This window comes from Chelon labrosus (assembly GCF_963514085.1).
Source record: "Chelon labrosus genome assembly, chromosome: 21".
Taxonomy (NCBI): Eukaryota; Metazoa; Chordata; class Actinopteri; order Mugiliformes; family Mugilidae; genus Chelon; species Chelon labrosus.
The window spans coordinates 14,221,859-14,242,579 of record NC_140354.1 but is presented as its reverse complement, the minus strand read 5'-3'; the positions used below and the strand labels follow the sequence as shown (position 1 = coordinate 14,242,579).

At 43.5% G+C, this 20,721-nt stretch overlaps 1 protein-coding gene across 1 annotated transcript; it reads right to left on the bottom strand.

Annotated features, from left to right (window-relative positions):
• Positions 1-232: 232 nt before the first annotated feature.
• On the bottom strand, positions 233-16,743 carry ppl (periplakin). Its single transcript, XM_084570726.1, has 22 exons — positions 16,484-16,743; positions 11,550-11,649; positions 9,900-10,054; positions 9,468-9,588; positions 9,138-9,263; positions 8,912-8,953; positions 8,647-8,808; positions 8,436-8,543; positions 7,895-7,990; positions 7,682-7,804; positions 7,438-7,584; positions 6,155-6,306; positions 5,953-6,062; positions 5,341-5,498; positions 5,070-5,248; positions 4,810-4,948; positions 4,325-4,518; positions 4,084-4,234; positions 3,908-3,991; positions 3,710-3,826; positions 3,384-3,476; positions 233-3,295 (listed from the first exon to the last, which is right to left on the bottom strand). Exons 1-22 carry the CDS (start codon positions 16,528-16,530, stop codon positions 614-616), a joined length of 5,286 nt encoding a protein of 1,761 aa, XP_084426852.1. The 5' UTR covers positions 16,531-16,743; the 3' UTR covers positions 233-613.
• Positions 16,744-20,721: the final 3,978 nt, after the last annotated feature.

The following is a 20,721-nucleotide window of genomic DNA, read 5'->3' as shown; positions in this document are numbered from 1 at the left end:
CTTCAGCTACAATCATATGACCGCTTCTAACCAGAGATATCTTATCCTAGATAGAGTATGAGCAGTATGTTGCATAAGTCATTATATTCTTTTAGGCCTATGACAATTAAAGGTCAGTACAATATATATTTTTTATTAAAGAAAGGAATTTATTTTGTGAACTTCAAAATATATGTTAATGATATATGTATATGTTTAACTGAAAATGAAACACATGAAACATACAGGTTTCTCCGCTTGATTTGATTTTTATTGAAGCTTGCAGAGCGCACATCTGTGAAAAGCCCATAAATACATGAAACATCAAGTACCCGCGTGTATTAAAATGACAATATGAAATCAAAGATATGTTCTCAACCCTAGCACCCGGTCTAAGACACTTGTCCTGTGACATCAAGCGTTGTGTAGTTGACTTTAACAATATCAGAATCCATGTATTTGTTCCAGTACCACAAATGCAGAAGCAAATAAATACAGAGTGCATTCAGAAATCAAGGATAAGGTATAAAACAAATGCCAAATCACCGCAGTATTAGAATCTGAACAGAGGTACAACAAAAAGCAAAGAGACTTTTACACAAACAGGTTAAATCTTTAAGAATCAAACCAAAAGTTAGAATGTCCCTTTGGTTTTGCCCGACACCATTACACCAAACTCCTGGATGGAGATTTCTTTATTTAGGTATTGATTAAGCTGGTGATTTGTGATGTGCCCAAGACGCAACGCATCGTCGATGGAGAACTTTTTCCCTGATTTTCTGTCGTGAAGCACGGAGGATTCTCCAGTGGGACCCTTCACTGTGATCTCCTCCCAATCACATTCCTGGCTTTGAAGGTTGACAAACATCTTCCAGTCGATCAGCCCCAGTTTGTAGGCTTCCTCTGGCCGCATTTCTTTGCCCGTATCAGGGTCAATGACCACGATCGACCTGCGGAGATGGCTCTCCCTCTGTTCCCTCTTTATTCTCACCGCCGCCAAGCTCTTCTGAAGCTTCTCAATCTCATCATCCTTCTGGGTTGTTACGGCCCTAAGATCTGCGAGTTCCCTGTGCAGCGAATCGAGCCTCAACTCCAAGTTCTTCCCCTCCTCCAGCGGTGTAGACTCTGTGATAAGCCGAGTCTCTTTGCTGGTGATGTCAATCTCTGAACGAAGCCTGCGAATCTCGTTCTGTAGCCTTTGGTTTTCTTGCTGCACGCGGTTGCTTTCGTCACGGATGTAGTCAAGTTCTTTGGAGGACTTGGTGTTCGAGAACTCCATGTCAGACAGCCTGGACGTGAGGACGGACAGCTCCTGGTCAAGTTCTCGCTTTCTTCTTTTCTCTTCTTCCAGAGTTCTCCTTAGGTTCTCAATCTCAATCTCAGCCTCCGGGTCCCTCTCAACTTGGACTTTCTCAGTGCGGACAACTCTTTCCTTCACATCCATCTTCTCCAGGGTGAGCTGCTGCTGGATGAGGGCATTCAGTTCTTTCTCAAGCAGGGTGCGCTTGTGCTTCTCCTCATCGAGCTGTAGTCTGAGGATGGAGTGTTCCTTCTCCTGTTGGGGATCCTGCTGCAGGACGACCTTCTGTTTGACGGTCACCTTTTCACGGTTCTCCTTGTCACGGATCTCCAGCTCATTAAGTCTGACCCGAAGTCTTTGTATCTCCAGCTCTGCATCACGTCTTGACCTGCGCTCACGCTCCAGTTCTTCCAGCTGCATATCCAGGTCAGCCTTCTGCCTCTGTAGGTGGTGGAGCTCTGTTTTAAGGTTCTCCTTTTGCTTTTGCTCCATGTTGATGTTCTGTGAGAAGGTGTCGCATTCTGACTTGAGCAGAGGGTCTTCTTCCATCTTGACCACTTCTTGCTGAACAAACTTCTCACGGACCTGAGACAGATCCATCTTCTTCAGCCTGATCTTCTCTTCTTGGGTGGACCGCTCTCTCTCAAGGTCAAGGCGTTTCTTTTGTTCGTCAGACAGTTTCCTCTTCAGACTCTCAATCTCCTCCTTAGTCTTGGGATCTTCTCTGTACTGCAGGACTTCATTGACCACCTCTTTAGTCTGCACCTGGGGTTTTGTGTCCTTCCATCTTTCAATTTCTCCATGAAGCTGGCGGATTTCCATCTCAGATTTCTCCGTCTGTTGGGTTTTATCTACGATTTCGTTGCGAAGTCTCTCCAGCTCTTGTTCGGTCTGTGGATCTGTCTTGTATTTGATTACTTCTTTGATGATCTCTTTGACTTCCACTTGAGGTCCTCTGTTCTTTAGCATGGTCAGCTCATCCTGCAGGGATCTAAGCTGGAGCTCTGCATCCTTATAGCGCCTCTGATGCTCCACAAGTTCAAGACGGAGATTGGCCACCTCATTCTCAGCCTTGGGGTCAGGACGTACAATCTCCCGCATTTTCTCCTGAACAACAACCTTGGACTTCTCCTCCTCCAGGCTGGCAATTTTCCTCTGGAGGTCAGCCTTTTCCCGCTGAGATGATCTTCGTTTGGACTTCTCGTCTTCGTATTGCCTCCTGAGGTTGTCAACCTCTCTCTCAAAGGCAGCATCTTTCTCTACTTTCAGCACCTCCTTGATGGAAATCTTCTCCTCTGCCATTGATTTTTCCTTCTCCAGTCTTCGGAGCTTGTCCTGAAGAAATTGCAGTTCATCCTCCAGCTGCTTCCTGCTATCCATTTCATTCTGTTTCCTGTCGAGGAGCACCCGGTACTCTGATTCAAGTTGGGGGTCATTCTGGACTTTGATCACCTCTTCTTCAGTGATCACCTCCTGTTCCTTGTTCTTCTCCTCAGCCAGGAGTGTCACCTGCTTTTGTATCTGAATCAGCTCGTTGTCTTTCATCAACTTCTGCCGTCTTATCTCATCCAGTTCCTCCCGAAGCTTGCGCACCTCCTCCTCTTGACCGCGGTCTCTTTCTATACGTAAGACTTCCTTTACTGTGTACTGCTGTGCACCCTCTTTGATCTCCGTCTCAAGACCACGCAGCTTCAACTTTAATACCTCAAGGTCGTTCTCAAGCACGTGGGTGGTGCGGCGCTCCTCTGACAGTTTCTGTTGGACTTTGTGGACCTCCTCATCCAGTTGGGGATCTGGAACCTTTTTAATCAGCTCCTTCTTCACAATTGTGTCCTGGGGCTTCTGTCCTTCAAGCACATAAATGTCAGTCTGAATTGACTCAATTTCCTTTTCCAGCTGTTCCCTTCTCTGGATCTCATCTTCCAGCTGCTTCCTGACTCTCCACGGCTCTTCTCCTGGAGCAGCAGACTGGACCGACTTGACATTTGTAGACTGGATCATAGGGATCTCAGGTTGCTACACAGAGAGAAAAATCGTCATTATTACCACAGTTGATTTTAATTTCAATGTTAATGTTGTTATTAGCATGTAAACTTAATTTTACCTGGTTGAGAAGGCTTTGGGCAAACTCAAGATTCTGCAGCCGTTGCTTGTTCACGGCATTCACTTCAGTAAACTTCGCCTCAATAGCGGCTTCCTGCAAACATTGAAATAATACGTCATGCAAAGCACATCAAGGTGATCTTAACGTTGTTGCAGTGGTTCACAACCTTTTTGACTAATGACATTTTAAAGATAATTTCTAGCTTGAGAGTTATGTATTGTTATGTATTGCCATACTTGACAATTTGGAGAGATAACGGACGGCATGGATGAAGCACACAGGAGTTGTGTACTTTCAAATACTTGACAATGACTGCTGCGCCTCACCTCTGCCTTGACCGCCAGCGCAGGTGATTCCAGTCTGCTCCTCTTGTATGTCTGAGGGACAAGTCCGTCCTCAATGTCAAGGATAGATCTGAACTTCTCAGTTTCCGTCTCATAGTCCTAGAAGAATCAGAACCATTATGAGACCTTTATTTTCTAATTAAAGATAGCGCCGGGTTGAAGTGATTTCGAATTTCTTACTTTGACAGCTTGCTGGTAAAGCTGGGCATTTTTGGAGACGCTGTTCAAGTCAGACTCCTTTCTTGCGATGTCAGAGAGCAGGTTCTGTAGAAAACATCAGGGGTCATTGTTATAAGAACCACATGCAGAATAGTAATCTACAGCTAGAAGTAGTCTAAATTGCTCATCACTCTCACCCTCTGACTCTTCAGCTTGGTCTCCACTTGTCTCAGGTCATCAGTTTCACGGGGCTCATAGTTTGGGACGCGGGACAGCCAGCTGTTCAGGTTGTCATAATCGTTGTGGTAGTTGTTGTACGCCATCTTGGCTCTCTGCAAGCTTTGCGCTCTGCAATATACGGCAAAGCAAAACATTTAACGTATGTGGCTTTGTGGAGCAGTATTTCTTTTAATAATTACAGATGTTAAACCATCTCACCTGGTGTCAATCTGCCTGTTGAGGTTGTTGAAGCGCTTGTTGAGTTTCTGGACATCGGCTTCCTGCCTTTCAATGTCGGGGCAGTGCTCCTGGAATTTGGTGGCCATGCTGTCACAGCTGATTTTGGCCTCGCGCAGGTTCTGCTCTGTCTCAGCAATGGCCGATCTGTTGGACCTCAGATCTGATCCAATATCCTGCCAAGGTGATAAACTGAATTACCAAGCTGAATAACTCAAGACTTCAAGAAAGTACAATATAAATAAGTCAAAGGTTTATATTTCTGGTGCGTTGCTCTTGCATTTGCAGAAGTAAGGTGTCCTGTGAAGCTAAAGACCAGTTTTTTGTAAGAGCTGACTTTTAGACCATTTTGTAAACCAGATGCTTTTAAGCTTTCTGCCTGTTGTTGCCCCATTGCTCCACTTCTTGTGCCAACAAATGTTGAAACCAGGAACGTGAGTGCCAGACAGTGCGAGAGCCAATCTTACCGCAAGCTCCCGCTGTGTTTTCTCCAGTGAGGAGATGTCGGCCGGGGCGACCTCCTCCCTGGCCAGCTTGTTCTCGTAGGTGGACAGCAGATTCTTTCCATTTTGAAGGGACGTCTCCAGCTTGTTGGAATTCTTCAGTCTAAAACAAGATAGAAGTTTAGTAGAAATTCAAAAGATCTGAGTTATTATCCAGCTCCCACTAAGATCACTGCTAGCCCAGATGGTACTGAGAAAGAAATGCTGAATGTGAGGTTCCGTACTTTTCCTGAGAGCACCGAAGGAGCTCCTCAACCTTGTTGTACTTCTTGTTGGTCTCATCCACCTTGCAGCTAAGCTGAGGGGCGCTGGCACATTTTGGGTTTGAGACCAAGAAGCTCTTGGCTTCCTGCACTTTGGAGGTCTTCTCTGGTTCAGTCCTACTGACGGCTACAGCAATGTCCTGGAGAGAAGAATCCGGTTTGGTGAGTCGCTGTACACCACATAAACACTCTCTCTCTACTTTCTAAGCTCTAAGTCAAACAGCAGAATTACCTTCATGTCCTGCAGGCGGTCGGCGCTGTCCTGCAGTGGCCGGTTCTGCTCCAGTGGTGGGCGCACTCGAGCATGAATGGCTTTCTCCTGTTTGTCCAGGTCACTGACGACCTTATCCAGACCGGCCATCAGCTGGCGGCACTGCTGTTCCTGCTTGTCTGAGGTCACACACAATCACACACAGCATGGTGAGCTTTGCTGTTTGGCTTCAGGGGCTGAGTGACAGCTTTAAAAGCTTGTGTCATAGGACGCATGGTCTCTTCTCAAATCTTTGACAGTAGCAAACATTGTTTTGATAGATGCTGTGAACCCCTTTGGCATTTTGTCAGCATTTTATTTTATATCTTAATGGATGGATGGTTCCATTTTTTCAGGCTGTTGTTTGGGTTGTGATAACACTGTAGTTGTAGTGCGCTATACATATGCCTCACTACGTTATAAATTATTGCTCATATTGAAAATAAATTAATGTATGAGCAATAACACGTCAACCTACTTTAAAATCCTCATCATATCCTCAGAAAACCTGCAGCTGGTTGCTAATCCACCACTGTCCAAGGTATGTTTTGTTGCTTACAGATTGAACCCATGACAAATGGATGTGTCCTTTACCTGTAGCTGTACCAGTCCCACTCTCCTTCTTCAGCTCATCAAAGCGCTGCAGCAGAGTCGTCTTGCTGCTTGACATCTTCTGTTTGATGCCTTTCTGCTGGCTGGCCAGGCTGCAAGCACACGAAACACACATACCGTTGCAAATTCACTGGGGTTCGTCCATCCAGTGAAAGATTTTAAATTTTTTTTTGTGCACACTCACTTGTCGGAGATGGCCACTGCCTCGGGGTCGGTGGGGGGGATCATGAAGCAGACGGCCGGGGCGGTGAGCTTGTGTCCAGCTGCGTCCTTCACGTCCCATCTGGAACCGTCATTCCGGAGCAGAGTGTACCTCTCCCCGCGCAAAATCTGCCCCTGCACAGGCCCAGCAAATACAAATCTGTCATCTGGTACTGGGTCACAAATATAGCTTAATCTAAGACGAGCAACTTCAATGAATCGCGGTGATTTAATTTGATAAACTGACAAATTGATTGATAAAATATTCCACGTATGGAGACACAAATGGTCCAACGTGAAATACTTCAATGAGACATTTTGAATTAAATAATAAAATAAATAACAATTGAAACTCAACCAGATTAATTTCTAACAATGTGCATTTTTTTCTGCTGCAAACCTGAAATCAGTGAGGTCAAGAGACGACCTAAACATGAAGATCTTTGCTGTGCCTAATCTGAAGAGCCCCATAGGCTGTTTAGTCTTCTTCAAATCCCCTGTGGTCTGATCCCCGGTGGTTTTAAATAAGATACTCAGAGTCTCAGTCTGGGCTCGCTTCAGAAGGGATTTGAATACATTATGCTTCAAAAGGTTTAAATTACAGGCCTAGTATTTAGAAAAAAAAAAGCAAAGCAAACGGAGAGTGCTTAGACGCGCAATCTGATAGCAGGAGGCGTTCTCGGATTAGCATCCTGACAGCCAAGATGAGATGGAAATGGGGTCATAGTAGCATTGAATGACAAATAAGTGATAAAAACTGACAGAAATACAACAGCTCTGAAAGTCTTTTGCAGTATTCGCTAATTTTTAATAAACAAACTCCAAATTTATCAGCTAGCCGTGATTCTTTCCTCTTTATCTTTATGATGTTAATTTAACTTAAGCGCAATGAATTGTTGTGTGTTGTGGTCAACTATTCTACGAAAAATTGTAGTTTAAAGTGGCAGCCCTGAATATTTTAGTTGCAATAAAATGAGGAAACAAAAGGGCGATTAAGCAGATGACCCACTGATGCAAGTACAGACAGTTCTTGCATTTGTGCCTGTGTTGACATGACGGTGTTTGGGTCACTGGGAAGTACGGTTCAATGCTACACCTGCAATCACCATTTAGTGTCACAGACAATTAAAACAGACCCTATGTTGGTGCAACACAGCATTAACGGTTTACCGTAAATATTCTTTCACAGGATTTCCCTTTTCTTTTATAACTTGCAGCTACAATCCATACGTATTGATATTAACGTTAAAAAGAAAAAGTACATACATCCTCTGTTTCATATTCACACAGGGCTTCAATGGGCAGCAGCTTTTGGGGCGTCTCTCTGCGGTACTTCAGGGGCAAAACCTGCAGGCTGCGCTTCTGAAGAGCCTTGACCCGTTCATCAAAGTGGTCCATGGCCTTAGCTTGGTCCTACATACACACACACACACACAGACGGGAATATTTTCACTGTTGCACAAAACAGTCAATGCTACTGTTATTTGTAATCCACAATAAAAATGCTCACATCCAGTTCTCTGATTAGACCTTCCATCTGATAGACATCTTTGAACTCCGGGTTGTACTTCTGGTTGACCTCTGTGTCCAGACGCTTCAGCAAGTCCTGAGTGTCCCTCGCCTCTTTGTGATACTGCACACACACATAGACACTCATTAGATTTACCAGTTTAACTGTGTCTCTGTTGTGTGATTCGAATATCATACGTGCTTTGTGTCTAACCTTGTGGTACTCCTCCATATTTTTGAGGTGGCTTTCCTCACAGATGAGCAGGTTCAGGTACTCCTTCCAGTCAGCTTGGACCGCTTCCATATGAGCCTGAAAACAACATAGACGACGAGTTAAACCAAAAATTTGTAATCCAATCTAGATCCATCCACCTTTCATTTTGGGTTTAAATCAAGGATGTTCAAAGTCTGAGGCCCAGACAGTTACAGCTTTCCCATCTTTCCCACTTTTCTCTGTAATTGTTTACATTTTGACCAAGTGGCAGGCAAAAAAACAACAACAACACAAACTTTGTCTTGCCTTCCTTGATGTGGCATACCAACCTTCACCTATTTGATCATTAAGAAGCATGTTTAAAGAAGGAACGCAACTAAGTCTAACCCAAGGAAGCATGTAATGGGACAAAAGAATCGGCTCCAAAATAGATCCTTGGGGAACACCAAAGGAGCCAAGATAGATGCCAAGATATATATGGAGGAATTAAGGACTAACATGGGGCATATCATCTAAATAGAGTAGACGGATGAGCTTGTACCTCAATAACATTCTTCCCCGGATGTTCAGAGTCAATGAGCCTGTCTCCGTCGTCACTCAGCTTGGTCACGGTGGCCTCCTTGGACTCCAAACATTTAGCGATGAAGTTCTGTCGAGGCGATGAAAATGTGCAGAGTAAGCATTGGATGATGTTTTACTGGTGTCTACGCTCATTGTCAATACGCTCATTGTCATTTAATGCGCCGATCTACCTCATACTGCCTCTTGCGGGCAGGGTAGTCCAGGTTGGCGTCGCTCCAATCATAGTTGATCCTCTCGTCAGCCTGCTGGTCCATCCAGTACAGCTCGTTGGTGCAGCGCTGCATGTAGTCCCGCAGGCTCAGCAGGTTACGCTGTCGAGCACTGGAGCTGGCCTATCACAGAGATTTATATTTACATATATGTATGATGTGTAAACATGCAAAATACACAGCTGTTAGTGGAGAAAGTGAATGTGTCTGTGTTTGGGTTTATTACCAGCAGTTTGTTGTACTTCATCTGGAGGCCACTGACGTAATCCTACAGAAACAAAGAAAAGAGAGCAAGATCAACACAACGAGGGTCATAATACATGTGTAACTACCAGATAGAAGACTTTTACATAATGCACAACACTGTTAAACCTTTTAATTATAAGACGTAGGTTCACAATTTGTTTTGCGGTTGTCATGCAGGTATATTTACTACTAAAACTGATATTTACCTTGTCTCCGCCGGTTGAGATGTGAGGAGCCAGAGCCTCCACCTCGCTGTGGAAGATGTTGTGTTCCTCCACCTCGGCCTCCACAGTTGGCAGGTCCTTACCAAAGCCCTTGTTGTTCAGGTTTTCCTGTGCGGGGAGTCGGAAGTTTGGAATAAACTTTGCACAGCTCAAATGGTGAAGCATTACATCTTCTCAAGGTTGTACACGTTGCAGTCTACACAAGTCGCACCTCTGTCCTCTAAACTGTTGCTGCTCCATATTAAACATTATTTTATGATGCCAATACATATGGACCTACATATGATGTGAGTGTACGGATTCGTTTCTTACCAGTTTCTCGTCCATCATGATGCCCCAGTTGATGCTGGGCTTCCCCTCGGTGCGGATTAGGTGGTAGATCCGGTCATGGTCCTCCCTCAGCTTATTCACTCTCTCACGTAGCTGCCTCATGCTGAACGTGGACACAAGGTGATACAGAAAGGCTTTGAAAACACCGTTTGTGCACACACAAACGATCCAGTTAGACTAATAAAACACGTTTTTGCATATTTGCCACAATAAAAGCCTACTAGACTAGGTAAGGATCATGCCTACTGAGTGACCATCTTTTAACGTTGTTGTATGGGTGGTATGATCATCATAAATTGAAAGAAGTGCATTATAGTGAATTAGTACACTTAATTAAGGCCTGTTTGATGAACTGTTGCAGTTTAAATATAGTTTAGATGTTTTGACGGTGTAGCCTTTCAGCGTTCGACTCACTCCTGTTCTATCATCTCAGCCTGTGGATGCTGGAGACGCTTGGCGTTGACGGCGTCCTCATCCAGGCCGGTCAGCAGGTCCAAAGAATTGAGGATTCTTTTGTTGCTGTCTTCCTCGTACAGCGGCTGCTTTCCTTCATTGATCTTACTGACGTCCTACAGCAAAAAAAACGAATGCAACAAGTTAGGGAAACATCACACAGGATAAGTAAATGGGAATGCATGCCGATGCAGTGTGCAACTGATGTACACTATGCTCCAACAATGTAATATAAAAAGACAATAAGGAATCATGTATATATATTGATTTCTTGTATACTAACTTTATGAAACTGTGCAAATATACTGTATAAAAACACTAGAATACATCAAACACTCATTACTATCGTACATTTAGTAAATGGAACAGGACTGGGACATCTAGGACTGCCTGTGTTTAGCCTGAGGTAACATCTGTGACGAAAAGTCCACAAAACACAGAAAGTCACACACTGGAGTTTCAATTATCCATTAAGTAAATAAAAGAAGGTAGTTGAAACTCTGGCTACCAGACAACAAGGCTCTACTGAAAATACAGTGTACACTTAAAGGAACTTAAAGGAAGCATTCAGTGCAATAATATACAAATGCTGCCAAGTCTTAACCTGGGCTCAGACAAGAGAGCTTTGTGATGACTTATGCCCAAATTCACAAAAATTGGAACCTGTTAAGCCCAGATTGTCTAGTAATGAAACTAGTTTAAAGATCTACTTTAAAACCTCCAGAACCTCAGACAAGCAAACACTTCAGCTGAGATGTTATGGGTCAGTTTTACTACCGGTAAACAGTGGTATAATAACAAACGTTAAACTTTACCGGCCAGAGCAGTCCTGATGAGTACGCAACCTTTTTTGGAGGTTTAAGAGTGAATCTGTAAACGCTCAGACTACAATCTAAACCTAAACTCTGTATTGAGTTAGGTCTTTATCGGGCCAACTGTCAGGAGGGGTGAATCTGAAGATCCGAATTAGTCTGAGATCAGCATTAGTTTAATCAAACTGTGGCTTTCTATGTCCGAGATTTTACTCCCTGAGGTTGTGGTAGGCCAAGTGTAAACACAACTAAAGGTATATTTAGTCTGCTTTAGGCTTATTGTTTAAAGGAGGATTTACTGTATTGACCCATATTTATGTGTTTCCTGTAAAAACAGAAAACAGAAAAGCCCAGTCTGTTCTGATCGGTCAGCTCCAATGACTTTTGCAGGCAACACCCATACAGTTAGAGCAGAGACACAAAAACTGTAATGCTGCTGCTGCTGCTGCAGGAGACACTCGAGGGGAGGGGATGGGCAGGCAAATTCAAGAAAGGTTTTCATTGGACACAAATGAGTATACGCCCCCTAGTGCAGATTGAGTCATCCTCATTTTTAAACCATTTTCCAGAAGTCCAAAGAAGAAGTTTTTTGCCATTGCTGATGTATAGGTGGCGTATAATGTAAGCCACATCATATAAAAACATCACATTTTATTTTATGGCCACATAAAGATATGATTTTATAGTTTATAGACACAGATTTAACACATTTAATTCTGGAAATAGAGCATGTTCTTATGTCAATTTATCGTTTCTCATAAATTGAATGTGTTTACAATTCTCTACATTATTTGTGTACCTTGTTGAGATTCTGCTCAACATCGTAGATGTTCTTCTCCACCTTATCAGCATTCTTCTGCAGCTTCTCAATCAGAGCGCTCAGTTCTGTGGAGGGCGCACTGGAAGGCAAAAAAAAAAATGGAGACACTTAGTGACGAGGTACACAACAACTTTTTTAAACACTGTAATTTTTTTTGCAAGAGCAGAGGTAATAGATGATCCAGACTATCAATATCTTTCTCCTCTGGTGGGTATGAATGTGCTTAGTAAGTTTCATGGTAACCTGGGTTTTCATATTTTTCTTTCAGGTGGAAAGTGTGACCCGCTAGTGCCGTGTATGCCGAGCAAAACCCTTAAAATTCATCCTCTGAGGTCCACGAATATCAACAGGATTCATGGCAATCTAGGCAGTCTAAGATGTTAGATAGACAAATTAAATTGCAGACATACAGTACAGTACAAGTTTATGACCTTGCTGCTAATGCTTCTAACCACACGGTATTATTTATTGTGCTACTAAACCTTCTGATCTTATTAAATAAATCAGTTTGACAGCTATTTATGAGACCATAAACCGACTGCACCTATTCAACACTTTATATCCGCATACCGAGCAGATGACTCATAGCATATTTCCTGAGACATCTAATACACACAGCAGTGCCAGAGATGGATGTGACTGTTTGGATGAAAATGAACATAACTCACAATTCTATTCGACAAATTAACAACTTCACAGTAGATAAGGACGAAGGGCTGTGTAGCCAATGGCTGACATCGGTGTTTAAAGCAAAGGAAACCGACCTGGCAGGTTTTTGGTTTGTGCCATTTAATGGACACACCTATCCAAATCACTGTGACACAAACCACAATGTGAACCGCAGTATGCCTATGTGCATTTTCAAATGTGAAGCTAACTGGAAGCTAACTAGCAGAGTGGATGTGTTTGGAACCAAACATCAGTTGGATCAGGATTAGCATATACTCCTTTTGACAGAACTAATTAAAGACACGTGCCGTTTGCTGTATTTTACCGTATGTGATAAGTAACAAGTCACTAGCCAGGCTCAATTCCAAAGAGAAAATGAGTCTGGGAACACACCACCGGGATTTCATCGCCTTGTGTATTTTAACCGTTAGAGAGTAAACACATGTCTGCACACTATTCAGAGTAATTTTGTCTTAACGAATTCAACCCAGATGACGCGTGCTCTTCCGTCAGTCACCTCATAAAGGCCCGCCGAAATAATTTGATTGGCCAAGAACATCTTTGCCAGATCATAATCAGTTCCCAGACTCCAGACCAATTTTCCATTGCAAATGTTTTGTGGGAACTGGAACAAGTCACTGCAAGTCGGTACAAAAGCTATGTGTTAATGAAATAATTAGGAATTAGTGTCTGCAGTACATCGGTTGTCCACTAGAGAGCACTGACAAGTTTACTTAGTCCCTTTAAACCTTAAAGATATACATTTAAAGTATAAAAATGAAGCTTGTTGGACTCATTTCTAATATTTTTACATGTATTTTGCCGACAGAGGGCAACCTAATCAAATTATACACTGCAATCTGATTAAAAAGTAAGAAATATCACAATTTTAGCACAGAATCTGATGTGATTTGAGTGAGTCAGTAGCTTTTTGTGCATCAGGAATGCACAAATGCAATGGCCCAAGGATTTGATTGGTTACACCTAAGGGGCAACTAAGACAGGTATTAGTGGCAGCAGTATGCATGCAGATTTATGACTTTGTAATCGGAGAACATTCAACATTCTTTACTTCAATGTTTCTCAGGATTAATACTTTCATCTCAAACATTCTGAATGGGTCACGATATAAATACACGCTCCACCTCTTTATTTCCATGGAATTAAAAACCAGCTTTGATACAGACTAGACATGTCAGTGCTCGGTTTTATGGTGTCATTGTTTTGAAACTGCTGCAGTCACTTACATCTGTGACAAGCTAATTCTGACCAGTACACAACCCAGCTGTTCTCTGCTGAGTTTACAAATATTGGCTCAGATACTGTTATCTACGTTATTTAACTGACAAATACTGGCATCAGCGTTAATTAATCAGTCACTTTTATTTGGCACTAGCTGTTAAGAGAGTTTATTGTTGCTTGTTCAGTCATACATGACTTATAACCTTTATATAGATTCAGGGGAATTTCTGTAAGTTTAACAGTCACTTTAACGTTGCAGATTTTTATGTGCATGTGTGTGGGCGTTTGCATGTCAGCGAGAAACCCAGAACAAAGAATCTGTCAATTAAGATCCACCAATCCATCTCCTCACACACACCCATGCACATCCAGCCATGCTCCACTTGTACACAAGTTACTCAACGCCTGCTGGATGCACACTGGACACTGAGTGTAATTTCAAATTTCAGAGCCAGAGCTGTTTTTGTTCCCCCCCTATAAAACAAATAAAAGGACAAGTTTGAACCGGTGTACACGTCCTACAGCAGAAGCCAGTGGTTTATCTGTTGAGGCCCATCCAAATGAAAAACAACCCGAGGGGGATTTCTGTCACTTTACAAGACGAGGTAACGCTAACAAATGTGCACTGTTAGTTTTTAAATAGAAGTCCTATGGGAACATTTCTAGTGTTTTCCCTCTAAAATCCAGAACAGATGTAAACTCACCCTGCCTTCGTCATTTGCAGTCCCAGAGAATAGCTTCATATTACTTCTCTGGAAGCTGTTACGGTTTGATTCTACATCTTCCAGCGGCAAAACACAAAGCTGCAGCAGTTCTACCTGATTTGCTGTGAATTTGTTGCCCCAGACATGTTGTCACTTGATTCCAGGGACGCTCGCTGGCTCCAAATCAACATTTCGACCGAGTTTGTGTCGGTTCTGGGAAGGAACTGGCACTGGAGCGCTAGCTTGAGAAACACATGTTTCCTCACGGAGAGGGTCAAATTAGAACCAGAGCTCTACAGCACTTAGTCATAGGGGGTGTGGTGGGCTGCTGTCACTGAGCATCACAGCAAACCCTGATCATCCTGTAAGTAGCATCGATACGAACGGATCCTGAGGCCTTTTAAAAACTACATGTGTTACTTTTAGTCATTTTGAGTCCCTTTGTGGTCACTTTATGGCTGTTTTGCAACATTTTGTGGTCATTTGAGGACATTTTACATGTCTTTGTGGTCATATTGCCGTCACTTTGCATCAGGACCACTTTGCAGAAGGCCCAGTGTAGTATTCCATCCATGTTTAGATAAGAAGCACTGCAAACAATGCATTGCCTCCTCGCGGCCTTGCCTTGCCCAGCTTTCTATTTGCAGTTTTAATCCTCGTAACCAACCTGTATGCCAACGTATTATAGTTGGAGTGTAAAGGTAAGGTGTGGACTACTGGTTACAGAAGTAGCGTTGGGAACCCCATTCGATGTCCCTTCTATGCCCAAGCACCTAAAGAAACAAACTGCTCCCAGGGCGCCTTGATGGCAACTCATTGCTCCTAACTTGGATGAGAGAATAAATTCCATCATACATGGCCAATAAAGCTGATTTGATTCTCGAGCTAGGCACTAACCCTCATCTCGGAGGCTCTGAATCTGGTGCTGCCATTAGCCTGACTCGCTCTAGCACCGGCTACACCACCACCACCTGCGACCTGAACTAGTAGGGCTGAATGAAGAGAATAAGGAGGGTGGAGCAGCATTTCTGAGATTCCAATGTGCGTCTGTTGGTGTTTATCAGGGTACAAGAGTTGTTCACCAGCGATTAATGACTTATCTGCATCGGCATCGTGAACAGTAGAACTCAGAAATTCAGTAAAATCGATAGATTTGCTTTAACTAAATTACTTTAAATAGATGAATGTACTGTTAAATAATAATGACACCTACAGGGAAAGACAAAATGTTCCTTTTCTCTTGTAGGCAGGTGTGGCAGTGGGAGGAACAAGTGTTTAGAATGGAGGATTACTACTTGAAAAGCAGATTCGTTTGTCTTTTGGCCGTTTTTGAGGCCCCTGATTGTCATAATACCCACGTACTGAGTGACAAGGAGCTTTATCTCTCCACTGTCTCTGAAGGTCTCAATCCCGACAGCTGTGTAAAGGCAGGACTCCGTGTTGAGATGAAAACATGCAGCTTTTAGTTGTAATGACTTGAATAAACTGGCTGTCACTTAACCATTTCATAGGGCAAGAAACTCAGAGGGCACGCAGACTGGACAAACACCGTAAAACCAGTAGAAGTAATAGAGTCTGGGCTTGGCTCTGCAATTGCAGAGGGAGAGGCTGCGAGCAATAGCTCATTTCTAAAGAGGACAGCAGAATACTTATCAAACCAGTTACTACAACTTTACAGCACTGCTTATCAGCCACACCCTTGCTCCAGTTTAAGCACACATTGTGCAATCTTATTTAAAGTTTTCTTTCATTACTTTCTGTACCATCACACAGACACGGTATATTCCTGTCCATTCATCAGCTGGATTGCACTTTCTTTAAACCATGCGCAGATATATACAGTTTTGCTTGGCAAACTGTCAACCTGTAAGAAGCGAGCTGACAGGCAACGCCTTGCTCTTCTTGTTGCACGCACCAGATTCCATTCAAAAATTTCTACTTTTAAAATTAAGCGTGAACATTAAAATAAAAATAAGAGAAACGTATGGAAAACTTGAGTTGCTTTTGAATATTTCTACAATGACGTTTCATTCGGCAAGCATATACTCCACCGAGCACTTAATCTGTCTTTAATTTAAAGATATTTATTCCGAATTAATGACAACAAGATGGTCATAAAGTGCTCACTGTCAAAAAACGACATGACTGAGGATTAAGTTACCACGGGGCAAGGTCACTTTAAATAGGACATTTTTTCAATGAAGTTTGGTTGGAGGTAACAGCAGAGCAGCTGAGTTGTAAAGGACGCAACCCACAGATAAACTGCTTCTGTTGAAGAGGAAATAATTTTCTACTTACGTTGTTTTTGGTTGCGTTATAGTGGATTTGCTCTTTTTCTTAAACATGGTGACAGGTCACCTGTCTGCGGCTTCCGACAACAAAATAGTCCCTGTGTGCTCTTGCCCGCTGCGCTGCTCCCGATGTAAATTCAGCTGTGTGTCAGATATGTCCACACGCCCCTTCTAAATGTCTTCGGCTTTCCCTCCCACGGACACCAAACCAGCGACACTGGACACTCGTCACCTGCAGCGTTCACTTTTTGTTTTCACACCCCAGCTGTACCTGTCAGCGCAGGACAGGTGGGACCACACGTTCAGGCCCCGCCCTTCACGCAAGCGCCCTCACTAACTTTCACAAAAGCGTGTATGGGACAGCGTCGAGTCGGACTGGTTCAGCCAGTGCACACACACACACCCTCACACACACACGCAGGAATAAGGGCGTTTTATTATACCGAACATGATTTGTGTTAAAGAGTTGAAACCATCACATCTAACTTTTTATTTTTCTGTTCTAATGCACCACATTAAAGTTTTTTTTTCTGCTCTTCTTTACTCAACCTGCAACTACACTTATTAGGCATAACATTATGACCACCTTCCTAATATTGTGTAGGACTCCCTTGTGCCTCCAAAGCTGTTCTGACTCATTACAGAATGGACACGGGCCTTCTGAGGGTGTCCTGTGGTGTCTGGCAATAGGATGTTGTTAGTGGGGGGCCTTTGGGTCCTATGGGTTGAAGGGAGGGGCCTCTGTGAATCATCCCACAGATACTTGATCAGTTTGGGATCTAGTAAATTTGGAGGCCAGGTCAACACCTTGTGCTGTTTTTCATGTTGTTTTGAGTTGTTCCTAAAGCGTTTTTGTGTGTGTCCCTGTGTCAGGCTGCATCCTGCTGCTGGGGATAGTTGCTGCCATCAAGGAGTGTCATTGCTATGGGGTGGGGTGCCTGGTCTGGTCTAGGTGTGTGGTACATTAAACGTTTCCGGTAACTGCTGACCAGACTTCTACAGCAGCTTGGAGGGATTTTAACCCACTACTCAGTGCCGAACCTCTTGACTTCTGAAATGTTGCTGGGTTTCTTCACATGAACTGCTTGCTTAACACCATTCCACAACAATTCTGCTGGATTAAGGTCAAGACTTTGACTAGGCCGTTCCACTACATTAGTTTTGTTCTTCTTTGTGCACCATTTGTGTGCTTTGCGACCCAGTTTTTCTTATGATTCAGCTCACAGACACACATGAGGTTTTCTTAATTCAGAATTCACTGGTCCATCAAAGACTGAAAACAATTTCTGCTTGCTAGTATAGAAGCAGCGTCTGTAGCAACAGTTTGCTAATCCACTAGCTAGCTAGTTAACTTTGGATGCCTTATCTAATGACGTTGTTGCTGCGGAGTGTCGTCACCATGGCAACGCGCATTGACGGCCGAGTTGAAGGATCGTCAAAGGAGGAGAGTGTTCAGCCATTGAGTTCATGTAAAGAGTCTATGCAAGGAGAGGCTTACCTCGCCTCTAAGGAGTCCGAACCTCAGCCAAGACAAACCTGATGACATCACCTCTCAAACCTTCATCAGTATTGTGAAAACAAACAAATGTCTCAGATCTACTATCCCAGCAGATCGTACTAGAACCTACAATCACCAAAGGAAGACTCCTCCCGAAAATCACATGGGAAATCATGGGAAACCAAGAAAACACAGGGGAAGGGAAGGGACCCTTCTTGGTCAAGACGTCACTATTACTTTGTTTTTACCTGACAGAGTTGTGATTCACCAGACACTTCCAATTCTGCAACAGGCAAAAAAAAAAAGTAATTTCTAAACTGTCTGACCCCGAGCCAACCTCAAACATCACATTTCCTGACAACCCTTGAGACGGAGTTCATTCCATAGTAGATGAAACATGGCCGGAGGCTTCTCATGTAAAATTTTTTCAGGCTCCTACTCCATTTTTCTTGATATTGGGCTCTGTGCAAGAACTTCTGATTGCGGATATTTCCCCTTTAAATGATCGTCTACACGTTAATAATACAGGAAAGTGTTTGGGGGCGGCACAGTGGCGAGGTGGTTAGCACTGATGCCTCACAGCGAGAAGGTCCCGGGTTTGAATCCATGGGCCGACTGAGCCTTTCTGTGTTGAGTTTGCATGTTCTCCCTGGAGTTTGCATCGGTTCTCTCTGGGTACTCCGGCTTCCTCCCACTGTCCAAAGAAATGCTTGTTAGGTTAATTGATGATTCTAAATTGGTTGTCAGTCTCTCTGTGTTAGCCCTGCGATAGACTGCCGACCTGTCAAGGGTGTACCCCGATGACAGCTGGGATAGGCTCCAGCAGACCCCCTTCACAGGAACAAGCGGTTACAGAAGATGAATGAACGAATGAATGTGTTTGGATTCAGTTAGTCTGTACCAGAATAGAATACTATCCCAGCTCACTGACAATGAGATATATAACGTTTACTTGAAGAAATTCATTGTCAGCTCTGTTAGAAATAAAAGTCTTCCTCTGCCATCTGAATTAGATGCTTTCTGTCCTCATGTACATGCATGCATTATGTCTTCGGCTGTATTGTTAATGAGTGATTTCTGTATTTTGTGCATACATCATACATCAACAGCTGAGATTAAAAAGTGCCACACCTACATCCTTTTGATGGTACCTGTGGTCTGGCCCTACCTTCGTCTCGTCTCCAACTTTCAGTTTCATGTTTAATCTTTTCCCCAGTACCTGTAGCAGCACGCCTGAACTTCTGCAGCCCCTTTTGTGTTATTTTACTGGAGGGGTATGCACGTTGTGGACACGGCGGTGCCTGGTGTGAAGTTTTGTAAAGATTTCAAAGAGTGCAGTGATCTTCAGATACACTAGAGTCATTGTTTCCATCCCTCTGCTGCAGTAATGCAGTGTCATTCAGCATCTGGCTGACGGCCATGACCTTTCAACCGTGGAAGTGAAGGCTGGGAGGAGGATGCGATCCCAAACAATGTTGTGTGTGTGCACGTTTCCATGCTCCCATATGTAGTTTAGCAAAGCAAAGTTATTGTTTTGAGTATGAGCTTTATTCCCCATGACGTTCCTTTCCTGCTCTGGCAAATAATCTGAAGGTGTCAAAAGGCACTGTGGGAAAGACAATGTGGCAAAGTTTTGAGGCCAAAAAACTGATCTGAGATGAAGTCATCCTCAGTGGAGTCTAGTGGGTTTGACGAGAGTGACATAGCAGCTTCAGTTTCTCGCTGTCTGGCAGCAAGGTAAAGATGTGATGGCATTTTAAATATAGCATACATTTAAACCGATGCTGAGTTTTTCGTGGGCCTAGCAAAAGGGCTTTGCAGCTGACTGCATCTAAATTAGTTCATTGCTTTAATGTGTTCCAAAATGGGGACGAGTCGATCACTGTCTACTGATTACACCTCAAACATCTCCACTTTAATGAAACCAAACTATCCCTTTCTAGTCACTGGGACACTGGCTCGGGAAGTGAATTTGTCTGCAACAATATGCTAGCACAACTGAGCAGGTGTTGATTTACAGCGTAGCAGATGTCCTTTCAGCACAGCCTGTGTGAACTTCTACCTCCAGCACAGAGATATGACTTGACTGGACACTTTCATCCGCTACCTGTGAGCTTGACATGCAGGTAAAAATGCATCACTGGATATGGTCGGTAATCTGATAATGAGGGGAAAAGTGCAGCCGTTTGGAAAAAGCTGACATGCTGCTACAACTCCGAGGCAGTTCAAAGGGTGAACGTATCAGATTTGACACAAACAGCAAGGATCGATCTGAGGGGGTTTCCTGAGTTGAAGGTCTGCATCCGACCAGGCTTTACTTATCTCGTGTCGGTCATCAGGAGCCAAAGGTGATACTGAGCTGGGGTGACAGCTCCTGCTCTAACCCCGTCATCCCGGCATTCCTCTACTGATACAGGCGCGAGAGTCAATGGATACGACAGATGGACGAAGGCCACAATCTGTCTCCTGCTTAAACATTAACAATATGACAAACCCTCCCTACAAAGATGCCTGCAACGCTGAACCTATACATGAAACTGTATTTGTTGGTGGACGGAAACACTGGCCGTTGATTTCTTTCAATATTTATACTCAATGAAGCAGAAGAACAGCAGAAAATACACATTCTTTAAACAAGAGGACTGAATCCTTTAAGTTTGAGCACAATTTTAGCACAAAGAGCTGAAGCCACTATAAAACGCTGTAGAATAAGTATGTGTAATGATTGTGCTAGGGATAATTTGAGG